The sequence below is a fragment of the Zonotrichia leucophrys genome, chromosome 1A (genome assembly GCF_028769735.1).
Source record: "Zonotrichia leucophrys gambelii isolate GWCS_2022_RI chromosome 1A, RI_Zleu_2.0, whole genome shotgun sequence".
NCBI lineage: Eukaryota > Metazoa > Chordata > Aves > Passeriformes > Passerellidae > Zonotrichia > Zonotrichia leucophrys.
In genome coordinates, this window is record NC_088170.1 from 57731018 (window position 1) to 57746734 (window position 15717).

At 38.3% G+C, this 15717-nt stretch overlaps 1 protein-coding gene across 4 annotated transcripts in view; it reads left to right on the forward strand.

Annotated features, from left to right (window-relative positions):
- The window catches only part of LRRK2 (leucine rich repeat kinase 2), a 62099-nt gene extending 46382 nt beyond the window's left edge, over positions 1 to 15717 (forward strand). For all 4 annotated transcript variants that reach the window (XM_064702821.1, XM_064702820.1, XM_064702819.1 and 1 more), the window contains 13 exons: positions 161 to 261; positions 433 to 623; positions 1289 to 1449; positions 2267 to 2437; positions 3783 to 3883; positions 4356 to 4550; positions 5501 to 5694; positions 5985 to 6057; positions 6882 to 7066; positions 7844 to 7996; positions 8704 to 8912; positions 12026 to 12100; positions 13995 to 15717. In XM_064702821.1, coding sequence (XP_064558891.1) covers positions 161 to 261; positions 433 to 623; positions 1289 to 1449; positions 2267 to 2437; positions 3783 to 3883; positions 4356 to 4550; positions 5501 to 5694; positions 5985 to 6057; positions 6882 to 7066; positions 7844 to 7996; positions 8704 to 8912; positions 12026 to 12100; positions 13995 to 14116 — 1931 coding nt within the window. In that variant the 3' untranslated portion in view covers positions 14117 to 15717. The remainder of the gene's footprint in view (positions 1 to 160; positions 262 to 432; positions 624 to 1288; positions 1450 to 2266; positions 2438 to 3782; positions 3884 to 4355; positions 4551 to 5500; positions 5695 to 5984; positions 6058 to 6881; positions 7067 to 7843; positions 7997 to 8703; positions 8913 to 12025; positions 12101 to 13994) is intronic.

Genomic DNA, 15717 nt, shown 5'->3' on the forward strand with positions numbered 1-15717 from the left:
CTAGGACACTGGGTTTTATGTGTTTAGTTTACTGATCATGAATCTTAACACAGTAAAATATGTGGATCATATTTTAAAACTGAACCCTTTCAGCTATTATTTTTGAGAAATGGTTGTTATCCCTTTCCTAATAGTACTCTTCCATGTTATTGTTCAAAAGGTGATGGTGGCTTTGGATCTGTGTACCGTGCATCCTATGGTGGTGAAGATGTTGCTGTAAAGATTTTCAATAAACATACTTCTCTCAGGCTCCTAAGACAAGTAAGGAATCCTGCCTTTTTTCTGTACTGCTGCTCTTGGAATACCAGCCCTAGCAAAGAGTTTTAAAAGTTTAAGTAAATTGCAAGTCCTCCCTCCAAAATATTCCTCAGTTTACTTCAGATGTAGAGATTATGCTTTTTGCGCTATTTCATCTGGTTTTACAATTTGCAGGAGCTTGCAGTGCTTTGTCACCTCCACCACCCCAGTCTGGTGTCTTTGCTGGCTGCTGCAATCCGTCCCCGGATGCTGGTGATGGAATTGGCTCTCAAAGGATCTCTTGATCGTTTGCTTCAACAGGAAAATGCAAGTTTGACTAGAACACTTCAGCACAGGATAGCTCTACATGTAGCAGATGGCTTAAGGTAAATGGGACTTCTGCATTGCTGTAAAAACAGGATATAGCTTCAAAGATGATATACTGCAAATGAAAAGCTTCTGTTCTCTCACATCTCAAGCAGAATATTTCCTGGCTCTGACAAATTCTTGTATTTTTATGGTTGATTGGCTGATATGTAATGTGTACTTTCATTACCTGTTTTTTTCCTGCTTACAAGTGATGTTCATATAAGTAGAGAAATTGCAAGACTCTGGGTACAGTTTCCATGTGGGTGTTGATTTCTTACTGAAATGTCAAAGAAATTAATTTAGTGCCTATTTCAAGTTCTGAAAATCCATTAATCACTTTACCTCATTGCAGCGTGACTTTAAAAGGACAAAACCTGCAAGAGGAATAAGCTTAAGGTTCTAAGATGCATTTTTCAAACTATCAGTGACTCTTCAGATAAAACTTGGTACTAAAATACTGCAATGTAAATAGTAAAGTAGTAAATAGTAAATTGTATTTTAGAACAATTATAAAATCATTATCCAGAAAGGCTGTGTCTTGTTGGTGATGTTTGACATTTTTAACACAGTATTTCATGTTTGAAAGCACAATTTACTGTTACAAGAATAATGCACTCAGTGTGTGTGTACAGATGCATCCCTAACTTGTGAATGCTTTCAGTAAATATTTTTTGATTACTAGGTACCTGCATTCAGCAATGATCATCTACCGTGATTTAAAGCCTCACAATGTGTTGCTCTTTACCTTATATCCCAATTCAGCTGTTATTGCAAAAATAGCTGACTATGGCATTGCCCAGTATTGTTGCCGAATGGGAATAAAAACCTCGGAAGGCACACCAGGTATGGAAATAGGATTTGATTTAAAGTCCATTATGTCCAAAAATAGCTAATATATTTTTCATGTAGTCTGTAAGAAGTAACTCAAATCTATATTCTAGTCAAAAATCATAAGAAGTAGTCCTAATCATATTACAAGTTGTGATGCCAGATTTATACCTCTTCGCCATTCCTCCTGTTCATGTCTTAACACCTTTTGGCAGAATCAAGGAGTATATTAAAGGTTTAAAAAGAAGAAATTAAATTACATGCATTCATATTTTTTGTTGTCTGATTTTAATATGGTTATTGTGATATTGAAATTATACTAAATTATAACTATGCTAATTTTTTTTGCTTTAATTTCCAGTAAAGTGTACGTAAGTCTTAATTTTTTTTAAGACAATAAATATCTTCACTCTTCCCCAACTTTAGAGAGAACCTATTAGCATCCATTCTAAAGCCCTGAAAAACTCAATCACTTTGAAAAGTTCCTTTAGGTCTTTTAAATTGTGCTTGGGAGAGTCACTTTGAGTGTTAAATGTTAGTCCATCAATAAAGACTGCAGACTTGCCCTTGATTTTCAGCATTCATTGATAAAGTAATTATTTTACATTAAAAGGGGCAGGAGCTCTGTAACCGATGTACTGTCCCCTTCTTTTATACTTACTGCTGATATTTTTGGACATCTGCCAAATACAAGCTGTTGCCAGCCCAGAAATAGTTTGTTTTTCCTTGCACTTCCTGTGCCATTTTTATCAATAATTGTTTACTTTTTAAAGTACAAAGATGGCTTCATCTTGACATGAAGCATACTTGTTAATGAATGATTTATTTGCAGGATTTCGAGCGCCAGAGGTTGCCAGAGGAAATGTTATTTACAATCAGCAAGCTGATGTTTATTCATTTGGCTTGCTGCTTTATGACATTTTAACAGGAGGAGGTAGAATAATGGAAGGCTTGAAGTTTCCAAATGAATTTGATGAATTAGCAATACAAGGAAAATTACCAGGTATGCCTCGTTTCTAAAAGTTTTAGCTTTTGTCCTGCCTCCTCCAGAAATAGCATATATTATGAGTTATGTTGTATCTAACAGATCATAGAAGGAGACTTAGAAAAATACATTCTTCATATCCCTTCTGCATTACAATATGGAATTATTGGCTGCTGGAAGGAAGATTAAGCAGGCTGTCAGGCTGGACATGATGTAATCATCTGGACAACATAACTTGGGCAACTTCTACCAGTGTTGAGAGCTGTTTAATTTTTATAGCACTACAAGCTGAATGTCTGGTGTTCTTATTTACTGCCCAACAATAGTGGGTGTACTCATGAAACATTCTTTAAGGAATGTTTTGCTCCATTTAGGAAAGAACTGCATCTCTCAGTCTGGCATAGCTTCTCCATTATGAGAGGCAGAGTGTTCATGCATTTTCTGCTCCTTAAGGAAAACAGTTCAGTTGTAAGCTCAGACAGTTTCTGCCCCCTTCCTGAAGAGGATATCCCAGGAACTGATGACTAAGTATCCCCTAAATGCAGCTGTATTGACTGTACTATAAGCCCTGTGGAATAATTGAAGTATTAGTTTCTGGAGATAGTACGGTTCCTTCCACCTATGCTCACAATTTCTGTATTTCCACCAAAAGAGGGGCTGGCTGATCTCACAAGCAAACAGTGACTGTCTTTTGCTGCACTGAATATGTTCATTTGCAGGTATTCGTCACTAATGTTACCTCTGTCTGAGGTAGGACTGGAATATTTGCTGTGGATTATGATAAACTAAAAGGAAAAGTAATACATGCACCATCATGAATGATTTATTCTCAGAGAGCTCAGCAGCTATAGTCATAAGATACATATTCCAAGCACTAAGTGTGAATTTAAATTTCCATATCTTGTAAATGCTATATGGAGTTGTTTATCTATTTGCTGTATCTTGTATTGGAAGTTCATCTGTATTCCATATACTCAGAAGAATAAATGTGGAAAACAGTGTTTGCAGGAATTGGAAAGACTGTTGACTGAAGTCCCATAGCCTTGAATGGTCAGCATTAATGGAAGCACAGCCCATGTATATCTGGGATTCAGTCCCAGCCACAGGGACATCAAAGAAAAAGATAAAGCAAAATCCATTTCCTTTAACTGCTATTAATTAAAAGGAGTCTAGTTCTAGCAATTTATGCTCTAGCCTATAATGGCAGATGAGCAATTCCAAGCTGTTCATGCTGACATTTTACCTAAGAATGCGATATTTCTTAGAGCAGCTCAGTAAGAAGTTAGATGAATTCTAAAAATAAGAAGGTTACTTAGGACTATGGTAAATGCTGGTTAATAAGTTATGTAATTTTCCATTCTAGATCCTGTCAAAGAATATGGGTGTTCCCCGTGGCCTGAAGTTGAAAACTTAATTAAAAAGTGTTTGAAGGAAAATCCTCAGGAACGACCAACATCTTGCCAGGTATTACTTAGTTTATTTGCTTTTTTATGATAGATGGCAAGTATAAAGTTGTGGTTTCTGAAAAGGAATCAGACATTCAGTTAATGAGAAGCACAGGTTTCTTTGTGTTGTTCTTTTCTGGAATGGAAACTGCCATGAAATATTGCCTTCCAGAATAAACTGTTCCATTGAAATCTACTAACCACATGTTCCAGCTTGCTATTTTCCTGTGTTGCTGTGTAGCAATTGGAGTGAAATACAATTCAGATTACTTCTGATTTTTTTTACAATTCTGATTACTTTACTGGAGCTATGCAAAAAGCCTTTGTTAAGTAATATCAGTGCAGTTACACAGTGTTCTGTGCCAGTACAAATGACCAGGCCTGCTGAGATACTGTGTCCATATCTAAAAAATACTGTTATCTGTTGCTTGTTATTTATTGCTGTACAAGCCATTGTTGTCACCATGGGTGTTCTGTGCCTTTCTTTATAGGTTTATGAGATCCTGAATTCTGCAGAGCTGATCTGTTTGATGAGATATGTCTCCATACCTAGCACATCTACAGCAGAGTGCATGGTGGCAGCCAATCAAAGCTGCAAGAAGGCAGGAGTCTGGATAGGAAATGGGAACACAGAAAAGGCACAGCTTTCATTTGTGAACCTAAACACAGATGGACATACTTGTGAGGTATGTGGGAAAGTTGACATTTATTCTGTTTTTTCTGGCAGACAGATATATTTCAGAAAAATTAATTGCTTTTTTACAGCAGGATATTACTTCTGGAAAGCTAAGCTTTGAGAGGACAAAGATTGCTCATAAGTGAGTCATCTTTGTATCCATGAAATGAGGTAGAAGAGCAGTTGCTTTTTACTCTCTTCCTGTTATCCAGCCTGAACTTTCTCAGAATACTGTCTTTCTACTGCTGGATTACTTTCTTCTACTGAGATGGAAACTATTTCTAGCATGGAGACTACAGAAAGGAGTTAATAGTTAGGCAGACCTTCATATCTCTACCTCCTTTTTCCCATCCAGGTTGTCTCTTAACAACCTCTCACTTCCCACAAATGCCATGTCCTTGTGCCACTTTGGTGATGCCCTCCAGTTCTTTTCATTTGATTTTGTACATCTCAAGGACTGATGTGCTGTGATGAACATGTGTGCCAGAACTGAGCATGATTCATCATCAAAGTTGTTTCAGTTCTATTTCCATCTGCCATCTGTTGACCATGATACATCTGAATTGCTAGCTTTGGTATAAATTATATGGGTTGTTTTTCTAAAAATAAAATGAGAAAAAGAAATATTAGGCCACTATTTTCATTGTTAGCAATTAGTACTGCAAAAGTTCCATTTTTCCAATTCTAAATAAATAAAAGAGTATCTTTTTTTGTCAGCATTCAGCTGAGAGATTTTCCTGGGTACTGTTTGAGAGGTCCTTCCCAGCACTTGGAAGATAGGTGCCCCAGCTGATGATGTATTCTGCTAATAGGGAATTAGATTTCTTACAGGGGAAATTAGGCCATGGGTCTGTCCAGAGTCCAAGAAGATTGTGCTATATTTTTATCACCAGAAATTTCTAGCATTTACCATTACTGAAATAATGACCAAGTTGTTTTTCTTCTTCTTTTCTGACTCAGGATATTGCAGACAGTAAAATTATAAGTTTGGCCTTAGTGACTCTTCCTACTGAGAAAGAAAACTGGATTGTAGCAGGAACCCAGTCTGGTTCTCTGTGGGCTGTTAACACAGAAGATGAAACAAGAAGGCATCGTCTGCAGAAAATGTCAGATTCTGTCACTTGTTTGTACTGTAATTCTCTTTCAAAGCAAAGGTATAAATGAATTTTAAATGTTTTGGCTTACATTTTGAAAACACTGCTAAACTGAGTTGTTCAGAAAATGACATCTGCACACACTGCACTTTTGTTCTGACAACTGCTTATTTTGCCTGTGTTTCCACTTTATTTTGCACCCAGTGCAACTCAGGACTACATTCATGATCACAGAGGTTGTGTTTGCTTTTAGTGTTTAATTGAATACTTGAAATGCTAGAGACTTCTCATTTTAATTTTTCTTACCTGATTAAGGCACTTCTAGAATTAATTGTTTTATTTTATTTCAGCAAACAGAAAAATTTCTTCTTGGTAGGCACAGCTGATGGCAAACTGGCAGTTTTTGAAGACAGAGCAGTAAAGGTAGACAACTTCACTGTCTTTTCTGCAGAGTGTTGTCATTGATGTCTAAAGCAGCTACCAAGAGCTTTGTTTCATGCCACTTATTTTTAACTGCTTCTCTAAAACTAAAATTAATTGCTTCTCTAAAACTAAAATTAATTTTCTATTGCTGAGAGAAACTTCACTCTTTACAATAACTGCTATAAACAAAGGAGTTAAGAGGTGGAAAATTCCTTTGAAAGGCCTGGCAAGCTATCTAGAGACTGACATTACTGGTTGTTGTTAAGAATATTCTAACAGTTTTGACCTCCTTTATTTATTGCTGTAATAGCTCCTTTTTCCTCTCATTTAGTAAATTTTTGTATAACAGCTATGTTCAAAAATAAAATATTGCTTAGATTTTCTGTAGATCAGAGTTCTGCTCACAGAACAGATGAAGAAATGCTGGGAGCTGTTTAGATCATCTGGCACCTGAAGGTTTAGTTCCTGACCAAGCATTTAGAGCAGTTATGGAGTTGCAGTGCATTTCAGAATTAGAATATGGTCTAGTGTAAGATGTCTTGGAAGACACAGATGTATCTTTCCAGCCAGTCCTTGAATTGTGCCAGGGGCTGCAGAAAGTGTCAGTCCCTGCTCTGGCCTGTTTCTGCTCTCAGGCTGTCTCCTATGGGACATCCATAATGGGAATATGGTGCTTTTCAGTCAGTAATGTTCTGGAAATGTTCTGGGCCATCAGAAAATCTGGATGAGTAAATTTAATTCAGCAGGCTGTGTGGCCTTGTTTTAACAGCATTCTGAGTGTCTGCATCCTCTTTGCTTCTAATACAGAATATAATTTTTTGCAGTGTAAGGGAGCTACACCTTTGAAGATACTGACTATAGGAAATGTTAGCACACCCCTGATGTGCTTAAATGAATCCTCATGCTTCTCTGAAAAAAATGTAATCTGGGGAGGCTGTGGAACAAAAATCATTGCCTTAACCAGTGACTTCTCTGTTCAAAAGCTCATTGAAACAAAGACAAGTCAACTGTAAGTTCTTGAGTTTTATAAGTGATGTTATTTGTCTCATTTGTTTTCATCGGAGGTTTCTGACAGTACTTTGATGTAATGTCTTGTTCTAGAGCTCGTTCTTTGAGTTTGCTTGTTTCTCTTCTTTTCTTTCCATAATGCAGATGGAGTATCAGTGAGTAATGTTGAAAGTATTTGTTGCTGCTTTTAAGCAAGGAAATACATTTTTAGTCCATAGAGGATTGATGAAGTCAATATCTATGCAACTGAACAGTTTTCATCTCCAGTTGGCCTAGTCCAGGCCCTGTTTACTTTATTTAGAATTACACATACATATTTATCATAGTACTTGTCCTTCCATGTTTGTCAGTATATGTGTGCATATCCTTGCCCTATGTATATTTAATCATGTCTGATTGCTGAATTCTCACTATTTAGAAATTATTGACTGAGAGTTTGGGAGTGTTTGATGTAATTCTCACGTGGACAAATCCTACTCTGAAGTTAAGGGGAATTTTTCCTGAGCAGGGAAAACTGTTTGATGAGAAAGATTTATTAATAGACTTTGAGCATTAATGTGCCTCCAAGGATGTCAGCAGCCTAACTCTGTTGCTATGAGAATTTATGTTGAACTGTAGGAAGATTAAAGCAAAGCCTTTCAGTTGTATCTTAGCCTAATTTGATTTTAAGGCTGAATGATTCTGCAAGAGTCAGAGGGAAACTAATCCCACTCAAAGTAGTGAAGTTTTTCTCCTAGGTATGTTCTGTGTATCTGACTGGAGTTCTTCTCTCTTCTAGGTTCTGCCATAATGCTTACAGTGATGCAAACATTATTTCAATAGCAATAGACAAATCCATCTACTTGGCAAAGAAAAACAGCCATTTTGTGGAAATCTGGGACAAGAAAACAGAAAAACTTTCTGAATTAATTGACTGTGCACATTTTCTGAAGTAAGTGGTTTATTTCAGATTTTTGGCCTGGTCGATAGGAAGGGGTATATCAGATTGCCTTCTCTAGCATGGTACCCTAACCTGCCAGAAGTCAGGCATTTATCCAGTTTGTTGGATTTCCTATCCTGTCTTTTGGCCCAGAACTTCAGAATATTCCATGCAGAATCCCACTTTTTAAAGACCCTTACTGTATTTCCCCAATTTCTCTATGATGTCAAGAAGGCTCATTTAGCTCAAGAAAGAAGAAAGTCTTTTGCTGCCCTTCAGTACTAAGGCTAATCCAGCTACTTCCTGCATCCCCTGAACAAGAATGTTTTTACAGTGCACAAATTCAGTAGGAAAATAGATTTTTATTAATTGTGACAACTTTTTCATTTGCATTTAAATTGTTGCTCTGCCTTAACATGCCACATCCATTTATTTTTATGGTGAGGTTAGGAGCAGGTGTAGGTGGGCTTTGCTGTGCCATTAACCTCCTGCAGACTGGGGGAGAACTGAGAAGTGTTCCTGCCTTCTATTTAAAGGTTTTCTGAAGCAGACCAGATGGCTCTTTGGAGTCCAGTAGTTTTCATCCCAGTGTGTTTGCATGAGAATTTTGTGTTTGGCTTGGTGAATGATTGCTTAAAATCTCGTATTCAGAGTGTCATTTTAGTAGGTGCAGAATAGGTGCCACCAAATTCCAATGCAAATTCTTTCCATACTTATAGGAACAAAGTGGAAAAATTAAATAAGGAATCAAAACACAAACTGGCTTATTCAGGAAGAGTGAAGACCATTTGTCTGCAGAAGAATACTGCACTGTGGATAGGGACAGGAGGAGGACACATCTTGCTGCTTGACTTGTCAACGCGTCGTCCTGTACGAGTTATAGACAAGTTCTGTGATTCTGTTCGAGTCATGGTAACAGCTCAGCTGGGTAAGTAAAACCTTCCAGTGATGAGTACTTTGGAATCACTGCTAAGTTTAGGTTTGCTCTGTGCTGCTTGTTGTGGTGTTCCAGGACCAGATTAGCATTATCCAGGATTTGTTCATTCATGCTACTCCACGGCTGTCCTCTCCCATCAGTGTCAGACTCTAGGGTGCAGACTGAGCAGGCTGAATCCCTGAGCCCACATAAATCAGCAGCTCTTCCCTGGTCACTGGTCTGCACATGAGCTCCCCACCTTACCTGCATCCCTGGGCTCTGCTTCAGCACAGCTCTCACCATCCTGTCACGGGTCACTCTGTCTTCTCTTACATGTGTCTGCCTTTGTTCTTTCTCCATCTCAAGTGTTACACTTATGGCTTCTCTCTCTGTGGACTACACTGGATTTTAATAATTTTTCTTTCATTGCTTATTGGCTAGTTTTCTTCTCCCATCCTCATTCAGGAATGGTTCTTTTAGATCTGGGTCACAGGCAGATCACAGCAGAGCTGGTAAAGTGCTACACACCTGGACTTGGGATGTGCACTTGTACAGATGTGCTGCTGCTGTCATCAGGGACAGTTGTTTTGAGCTGCTGTAGGCAGACAGGAGTTTTCTCAGTGAGGTTTCAGTGGTGACCACCAACAGCCACAGGAGTGCAGCTGAGGAAGGGACACTCCTTGGCTGTTGAAGCTTCTTTCACCTGTGCACTGTCCTGCACCTTTCTCAAAAGTAATAAAAGCCATATAAACTCAAGTTTGTGGTACTGCTGTGGTGAATACAGTCAAAATACAAATAGTTCAAAAAGTACTTTGTGGCACAATATGTGGATTCCTATCCCTTTCCACTGTGTTTTGGAAAAGCTCTGGAGTTTCCCTGTCAGTGTTATTTAAAGTGTGTTTGCTGTCCAAAAAAACCAAACAAGCAAACACTGAAGCTGTTGTGAATTCAGCAGCACACTGTAATGCTGCTAGTAAATATCACAGTTGCAGGCTGTGGATGTTTTCTCCTTACCATCAGGAACTTATTCTGCAAGCTGTTTCTTCCTTTCTGGCACCAGAAGAATCCATAGACTGCAGTCAGGTCATAGTTCTGGCAATGCTGTATGAGTCAAACATGCCTCACCTTCCTCTGCTTTCCTTTGACTGAAACAGCAAATGTTACAGTCTGGTCAGAGCCCAGCTGGTAAGGGTGCCAGCTACAGCACAGCATTATCATTCCATCTAGGCCTGATGGCCACAGTGTTAGTATCTTAAAGGGACATTTTATTTTCAGCACTTTGTAAAGAATAGTTGCTATGAAAACATAGTCATTTTTGCCTTGCTGCTGCCATTGATTGGGAAAATATATAGAATAGTGTGATTTTAAAAGCCTTGAGGCTCAGTCATGTCTAAATTTTAATCAACATTTTATTTATAGAAAAATTAATATTGAGGAGTTTAGCTTCATTTGCACAAATCTCAAGAACAGAAAATAAGATTGATATATGCAATTTGATGTGCATTTTTTTCTTTTGATCATCTTTTTGCAGCAATTATTTATAAGGGCTAGGGTTTTTTTTCCTAAATTCAAGGACTTGGTTTCTGCTGGAATCCCTGAAAATGGCACTGAGGCTGCTGAGCAGTTTTTCAACAGTACCACATTGCTTATATGAAATAGAGAAGATAGAGAGAAATATTTTTTATAATATTTGTGTGAAATAGTTTCATTTAAGGTAAAAACATGTAATGTCAAGCAGAGGTAACTATTTCAGGAAAAAGATTGCCAGACTTTGAGACATTAATTTTATCTGTACTTCATGTATGAATATGGAAATACAATGTTGTTTTCCAACTCTTGTCACCTAACACATTGATGTTCAATAGGTATGAGACTTATCATAGAGAATAATTTACATGTAAATCTGTAGTTTATTTTGCAAGTGCAAATTTAGATTTCCATATGGTAAGACAGGACCTAGGTCTAAATAAGAAACATTATACTTTAGTTCCAATCACTTTCATAAGGAGTATGGATAGGACTGGCTATAGAAAAAAATTGAATTTATGGAAAATCTGAGCATGGAGTATAAGTATGGTTCCTACCATCCCTCATCAACTATAACCAGATTTACATCACTCTCAGAGGAGAATATAGTGCTGAACTCCTTGGGGCAGGAAACACCTCTCTCTACCTTGCAGAGGTCCCAGGTGTGTTAGAAAACTTCCCAACTGCAGCTTTCACAGCTAAGCCAAACTCCAGTCTATGCCCCAGGAACTGCTCCCCTGCTCCTGTTTGCCCTGGGAGTGTCAGGCTCCATGCTTGAAGCTGCACTGGGGTGTCTGCACAGGGGGGCTGCTCCTTCCCTGGCCTGCTCCTCTCCAGGGACCCAGGCTGGGCCCTGGATTCCTCTACCAGCTGAAAGCCAAGGGCTCTGCACCCTCATGTGCTGCCAGTAGGAACAGGGAGCTGCTGTGGCAGGAGAACATGTGACAGCTTCTGTCTATCTTTGCAAGACATTTATAGACATGACTTGTTGGAAATAAGCAGGAAGTTGATATTGAAACACTGGCACATTCTGTTTATCCTTTTGTGATCCAACCACTCCTGTCTTCCAGGTCTTTTTTTTTGTGTTATTCGTTAGGCACCTTCTTATGATCTATCCCCTATTTCCACTTCCCACCCATATGCCATCATAAGTTTTAGTTCGTAGTTTTTACTCAGTTTTTTGTCATATTTGGTTGGTTTGGTTTTTTTCATAACTGAACTGGTACGTTTGCTGTGCACTGGGACTTCACTTGCAGCCTGTCCTTTTGCTGTGACATGTTTGCTGTGACTCTGCCACCTCTGCCTGTGCTGTATAATAGGGTGCTTTGTTCTTGGGCTTGTTCAGCAGGCTGGTGGGCTGATCCTGTGCTTATGCCTTGGAACCCTGATAAACCCTGACATTAAATGGAGATGGGAACTATATTGTCTTTGTGTCTGGGTTTTTCATGGTTAATGGTTTTGAATAAAGGGTCTGATTGATTGAACTCTGCTTTCTGTCCTCTTAAGCTCTTATGCCTAGATGCCATTTGCTCTTTCTGTCCTTGAATTACAAAATTCACATTGAAATTAAGATTTGACATTTTATTTCTTTGAAAAAGGGAGTCTCAAGAATGTGGTCCTTGTTTTGGGATATTGCTATAAAAGTGACACCGAAGACAACAAATATCACAAAGGTATCTGCATTGTGTTTTACTAACTTGTATTATTAGTGGAGGAGACACTATTGTGCTTGACTACTCACTGAGAGTTAAGAGTTGATCATCATTTGACAAAATTTTATGAAACACTACTATTAAGTAGTTTTTGTTTTATTTTGCATATCTGGGGTCGTACAAACTGAAAGTAACTTCCAAAAAAGGATCTGAGGAAGCCACTGTTTGAAGGATTTAATACAATTTTTTTTCAAAGCTGTATTTGGAGAGTAAATGTCATTGTCTAATTGGAGCATGTATCAAATGGATTTCCAGAGGTGTCTGTGCTAGGTCAGGAATCCCCAGTGCTTTCATGAGTGATGTGAATGAAAGAATAGTGAATGTACTTTTTAGTTTTGCAGACAGCTCACAGCTAAGACAAGCTCCCCAGAGGGCAGGATTAGAACTCAAAGTGACCCTGACAAATAGAACTAATGGTCTGGAAGGAAATAGGATACAATTCTGTAAGGACAAATGCAAGACCTTTTATTTAATTAGGAATAATCTGCTGCACCAGCATGAGGAAATGATCAGCTTAAACAGCAGTGCTGCAGAAAATGGGTCAGAATTGATCAGAGGCTGGTCATGAATCAGCCCTGTCACGTGGGTGCAGATGAGGCAAACACCATTCTCACACCATGAAAGTGGTGTCTATAAGGCATGAGCTAAATCTTACACTCTGCTGGGTGCTAATATGGCCTCTGCTGGAGGAGCCTAACCATTTGTTGCTGAATGATCTGGACTATGAGGAATAATCCAGAGGAGACAAATGCAACCTGTGAGGAAAAGTTGAAGGGAATTAAATTGGTTAATATAAATAAAGCTTAGAGAGGACATGATAATTGCCTTCAAATATGTAAATGAAGAGCAAGAGAATAAAGACTTCTCCATATTCCCTGTGGGTAGGATAAGCACTAACAGGTTTCTGTTACAGCAAGGGAGTTTTTGGTCAGACATCGGTAAAAGTTTCCTGACAATTAGGACAGCAAAGTGCTGGAAGATAGAAGAGCTGCATCTTTAGATTTTTCTAAGAACAGTTAAAGTTGATGCTCTGATCAATGCCCTTCTTCATCTTTATCTCATCCCAGTTTCAGTGACCCCTAAAAATGTGGCAATGACAGTATAAAGTTAAGGAGGCAAGTGCAGATGAGCTGACTGAAATGACTGAAACTTTAGAGCATTGGGTTTACATTGTGGTATTCCCTAATTTCTGAACCATAAGAACATTTATTGGCTTGTTAGCATTTTTATTTTATTTAAGAATGACATTAAATTACAGAGAAGAATCAGGGGCCCCAGAATCCTTGGGGCCTTAGTTTGTAAGCCTCAGTTCATGTAAGTGTTCTCAGTTGTCCCTATTCCACTAAAACCAGTGTGAATTTTTCATGAACAAAGAGTTGTTTGCATGAATGGAGACTGAGGAAGTGACCTTTTCTCAGTATATTCACTAGCTTATTAAATCAGTTTTTATTTTACAGTGAATGTGGTTTGAGTCTCATAGGCATTGGGGTATATCTGCTTAGAAAGAGAGATGAAATTTTAGCAGCACCTCAGTATTGGCATTAGCTGTAGCTCAGGTCAGTTCCTTAATGCCCATGGGCACCAGAAATGGTTTTTTTTCAAGTACTTTTAAATGGTATAGTCTAAATTTAGGAACTGGAATGCAAATCATCGTGCAAATACAAACAGCTTGTAACCCATAACTGCATCACCTCACACACAAAGTGTCATGGAATTTGTCTTCTGGGTCTTAATGATCATGCTTCATTGGGTAAATTTATGAGTAATTGAGAACAAGCAGATAAGCACAATAATTTCTAATTATGCAGTAACTCATCTCTGTTGCAGTTTTCAAATTCTCTTTTCTTTTCTCCAGAGTTACAATCCTGTGTGTCAGTGTGGGACATTAACCTGCCCCATGAAGTGCAAAACCTGAAAAAACACATAGAAATGAGACAGGAATTAGCAGAAAAAATGAAGAGCTTTTCTTTGGACTGAAAAGTCACCCTGCAAGTGCCATTTTTTTCTAGTCTTCCATCCTAACATACTGTGCAATATTTACAACTTCTTCTTCCTGTTATTTTTAACCTAAAGCAGGAAGAAAATTACCATGAGAGTATTCATAGGATGCCAAGAAGAAAGAAGTTATTTTTAATATTTGAAAGGACAGAAAACTGTTGGGAATTTCTGATTCTAAAATGCTGTCATGGATCTGTTGTTTACCTGTGAAGTTCTGCTCTCTGCAACTATGGCTCAACTTAGGTATAACATTGTTCATTCAGTTTTTGATCCCAGTTAATCTGGGGATAAGCCAGGAGACTATAAGTGGCTCTAATTTACTTAAGTATCTCTATGAGTTGACACTCTAATAAGAAGCAAAATTTAAGCCTCTGTGTGCTTACTGCACTTTGCATGTGTGAGTTTGCTCCTGTGATTCATGGTTTAGTAATGTCAGAGCTCGTGACTCTGTGAAAAAACATCATCTAACAGCAGTGTTTAAAGGAATATGTAATTACTACATTACTCTTTAAAAACAACAGGCAGAATTGTCTGTGTTTCTTTCATGAATAAATGACTTTTTTTTTTCCATTATGACCAGAAAAAACCCAGTTGTGCTACTCTAATAAAATAGCTCCAGATTAAACACACGGTGAGGCTTCCTCACGTCAGTGCCCTCGTGCAGCGCTGCAGTCGCAGCTCTGGGCTGGGAACCCTGCCAGGCACAAAACTCCCTTGGGCAGCTCTCTGGGAAGAGAGAAGAGAAAGCACGGGGTCACTGCTCTGGTCTAAATGCTGCTATGACTTGCTCTCAGTCCAACTTGCTTGTTTGCTTACCTCAGTCTAAAAAAAGGGGAACTTTTGCTTTGATTTTTCTAACATGCAAAGTTTCCACTTATTCATTCTTGTTGGAATTTGTGTTGTTTGGGGGGATAATCAGGGGAACCTTGAGGAGTGTAAGAACTGGCTGCCTCTTCCAAATTTGTTTCTACACATCATCATTCAAGAGTCACTGTTTGCTGCTTTCTGGCTGTAAGTGCAAGCTGCTGCTTACAGCCCACACTGACCTGCTCTAAGGACGTGCCTTATTTCTGTCCTCCTGAAGACAGACACTTTCTTTTTTTGATACCAGAAGAATCCACAGGGTGCTCCCAAAAACCTCAGGGAGTGGAGCATCCAGAGCCATTCCTGAGTCTAGGGAGCTGAACAAGGTTGAGCAACCAAAAAGTTCTCAGTTTTTTGTTTGTTGTTTTTTTTTTGTGGGTTTTTTGTTTGTTTGTTTCTTTTTGGAAAATTACATACTGGGACAACAGCATTTCTTATGTCCAACTCTAACATTGTTCTGTTCTCTGCCAGTTGTGGAATGCATACTCAGGATTCTTTTCAGATATGCATCCCAGTTTCTATGAATTCTTGTAATCTGTGTACTGCGAAGAATTTGCTATTTATATGGGATTTTATAACTCAGAAAATATATATTATGTTAGAATGAATATGGTTGAGTTTTTTTAAAAGAAAAGAGTATATACATTGTGATTAAGTTTATTTGTAAGTAATTTTGAAATGTAAGCCTAAACATTTCTATTAAAACTGTGCTTTGT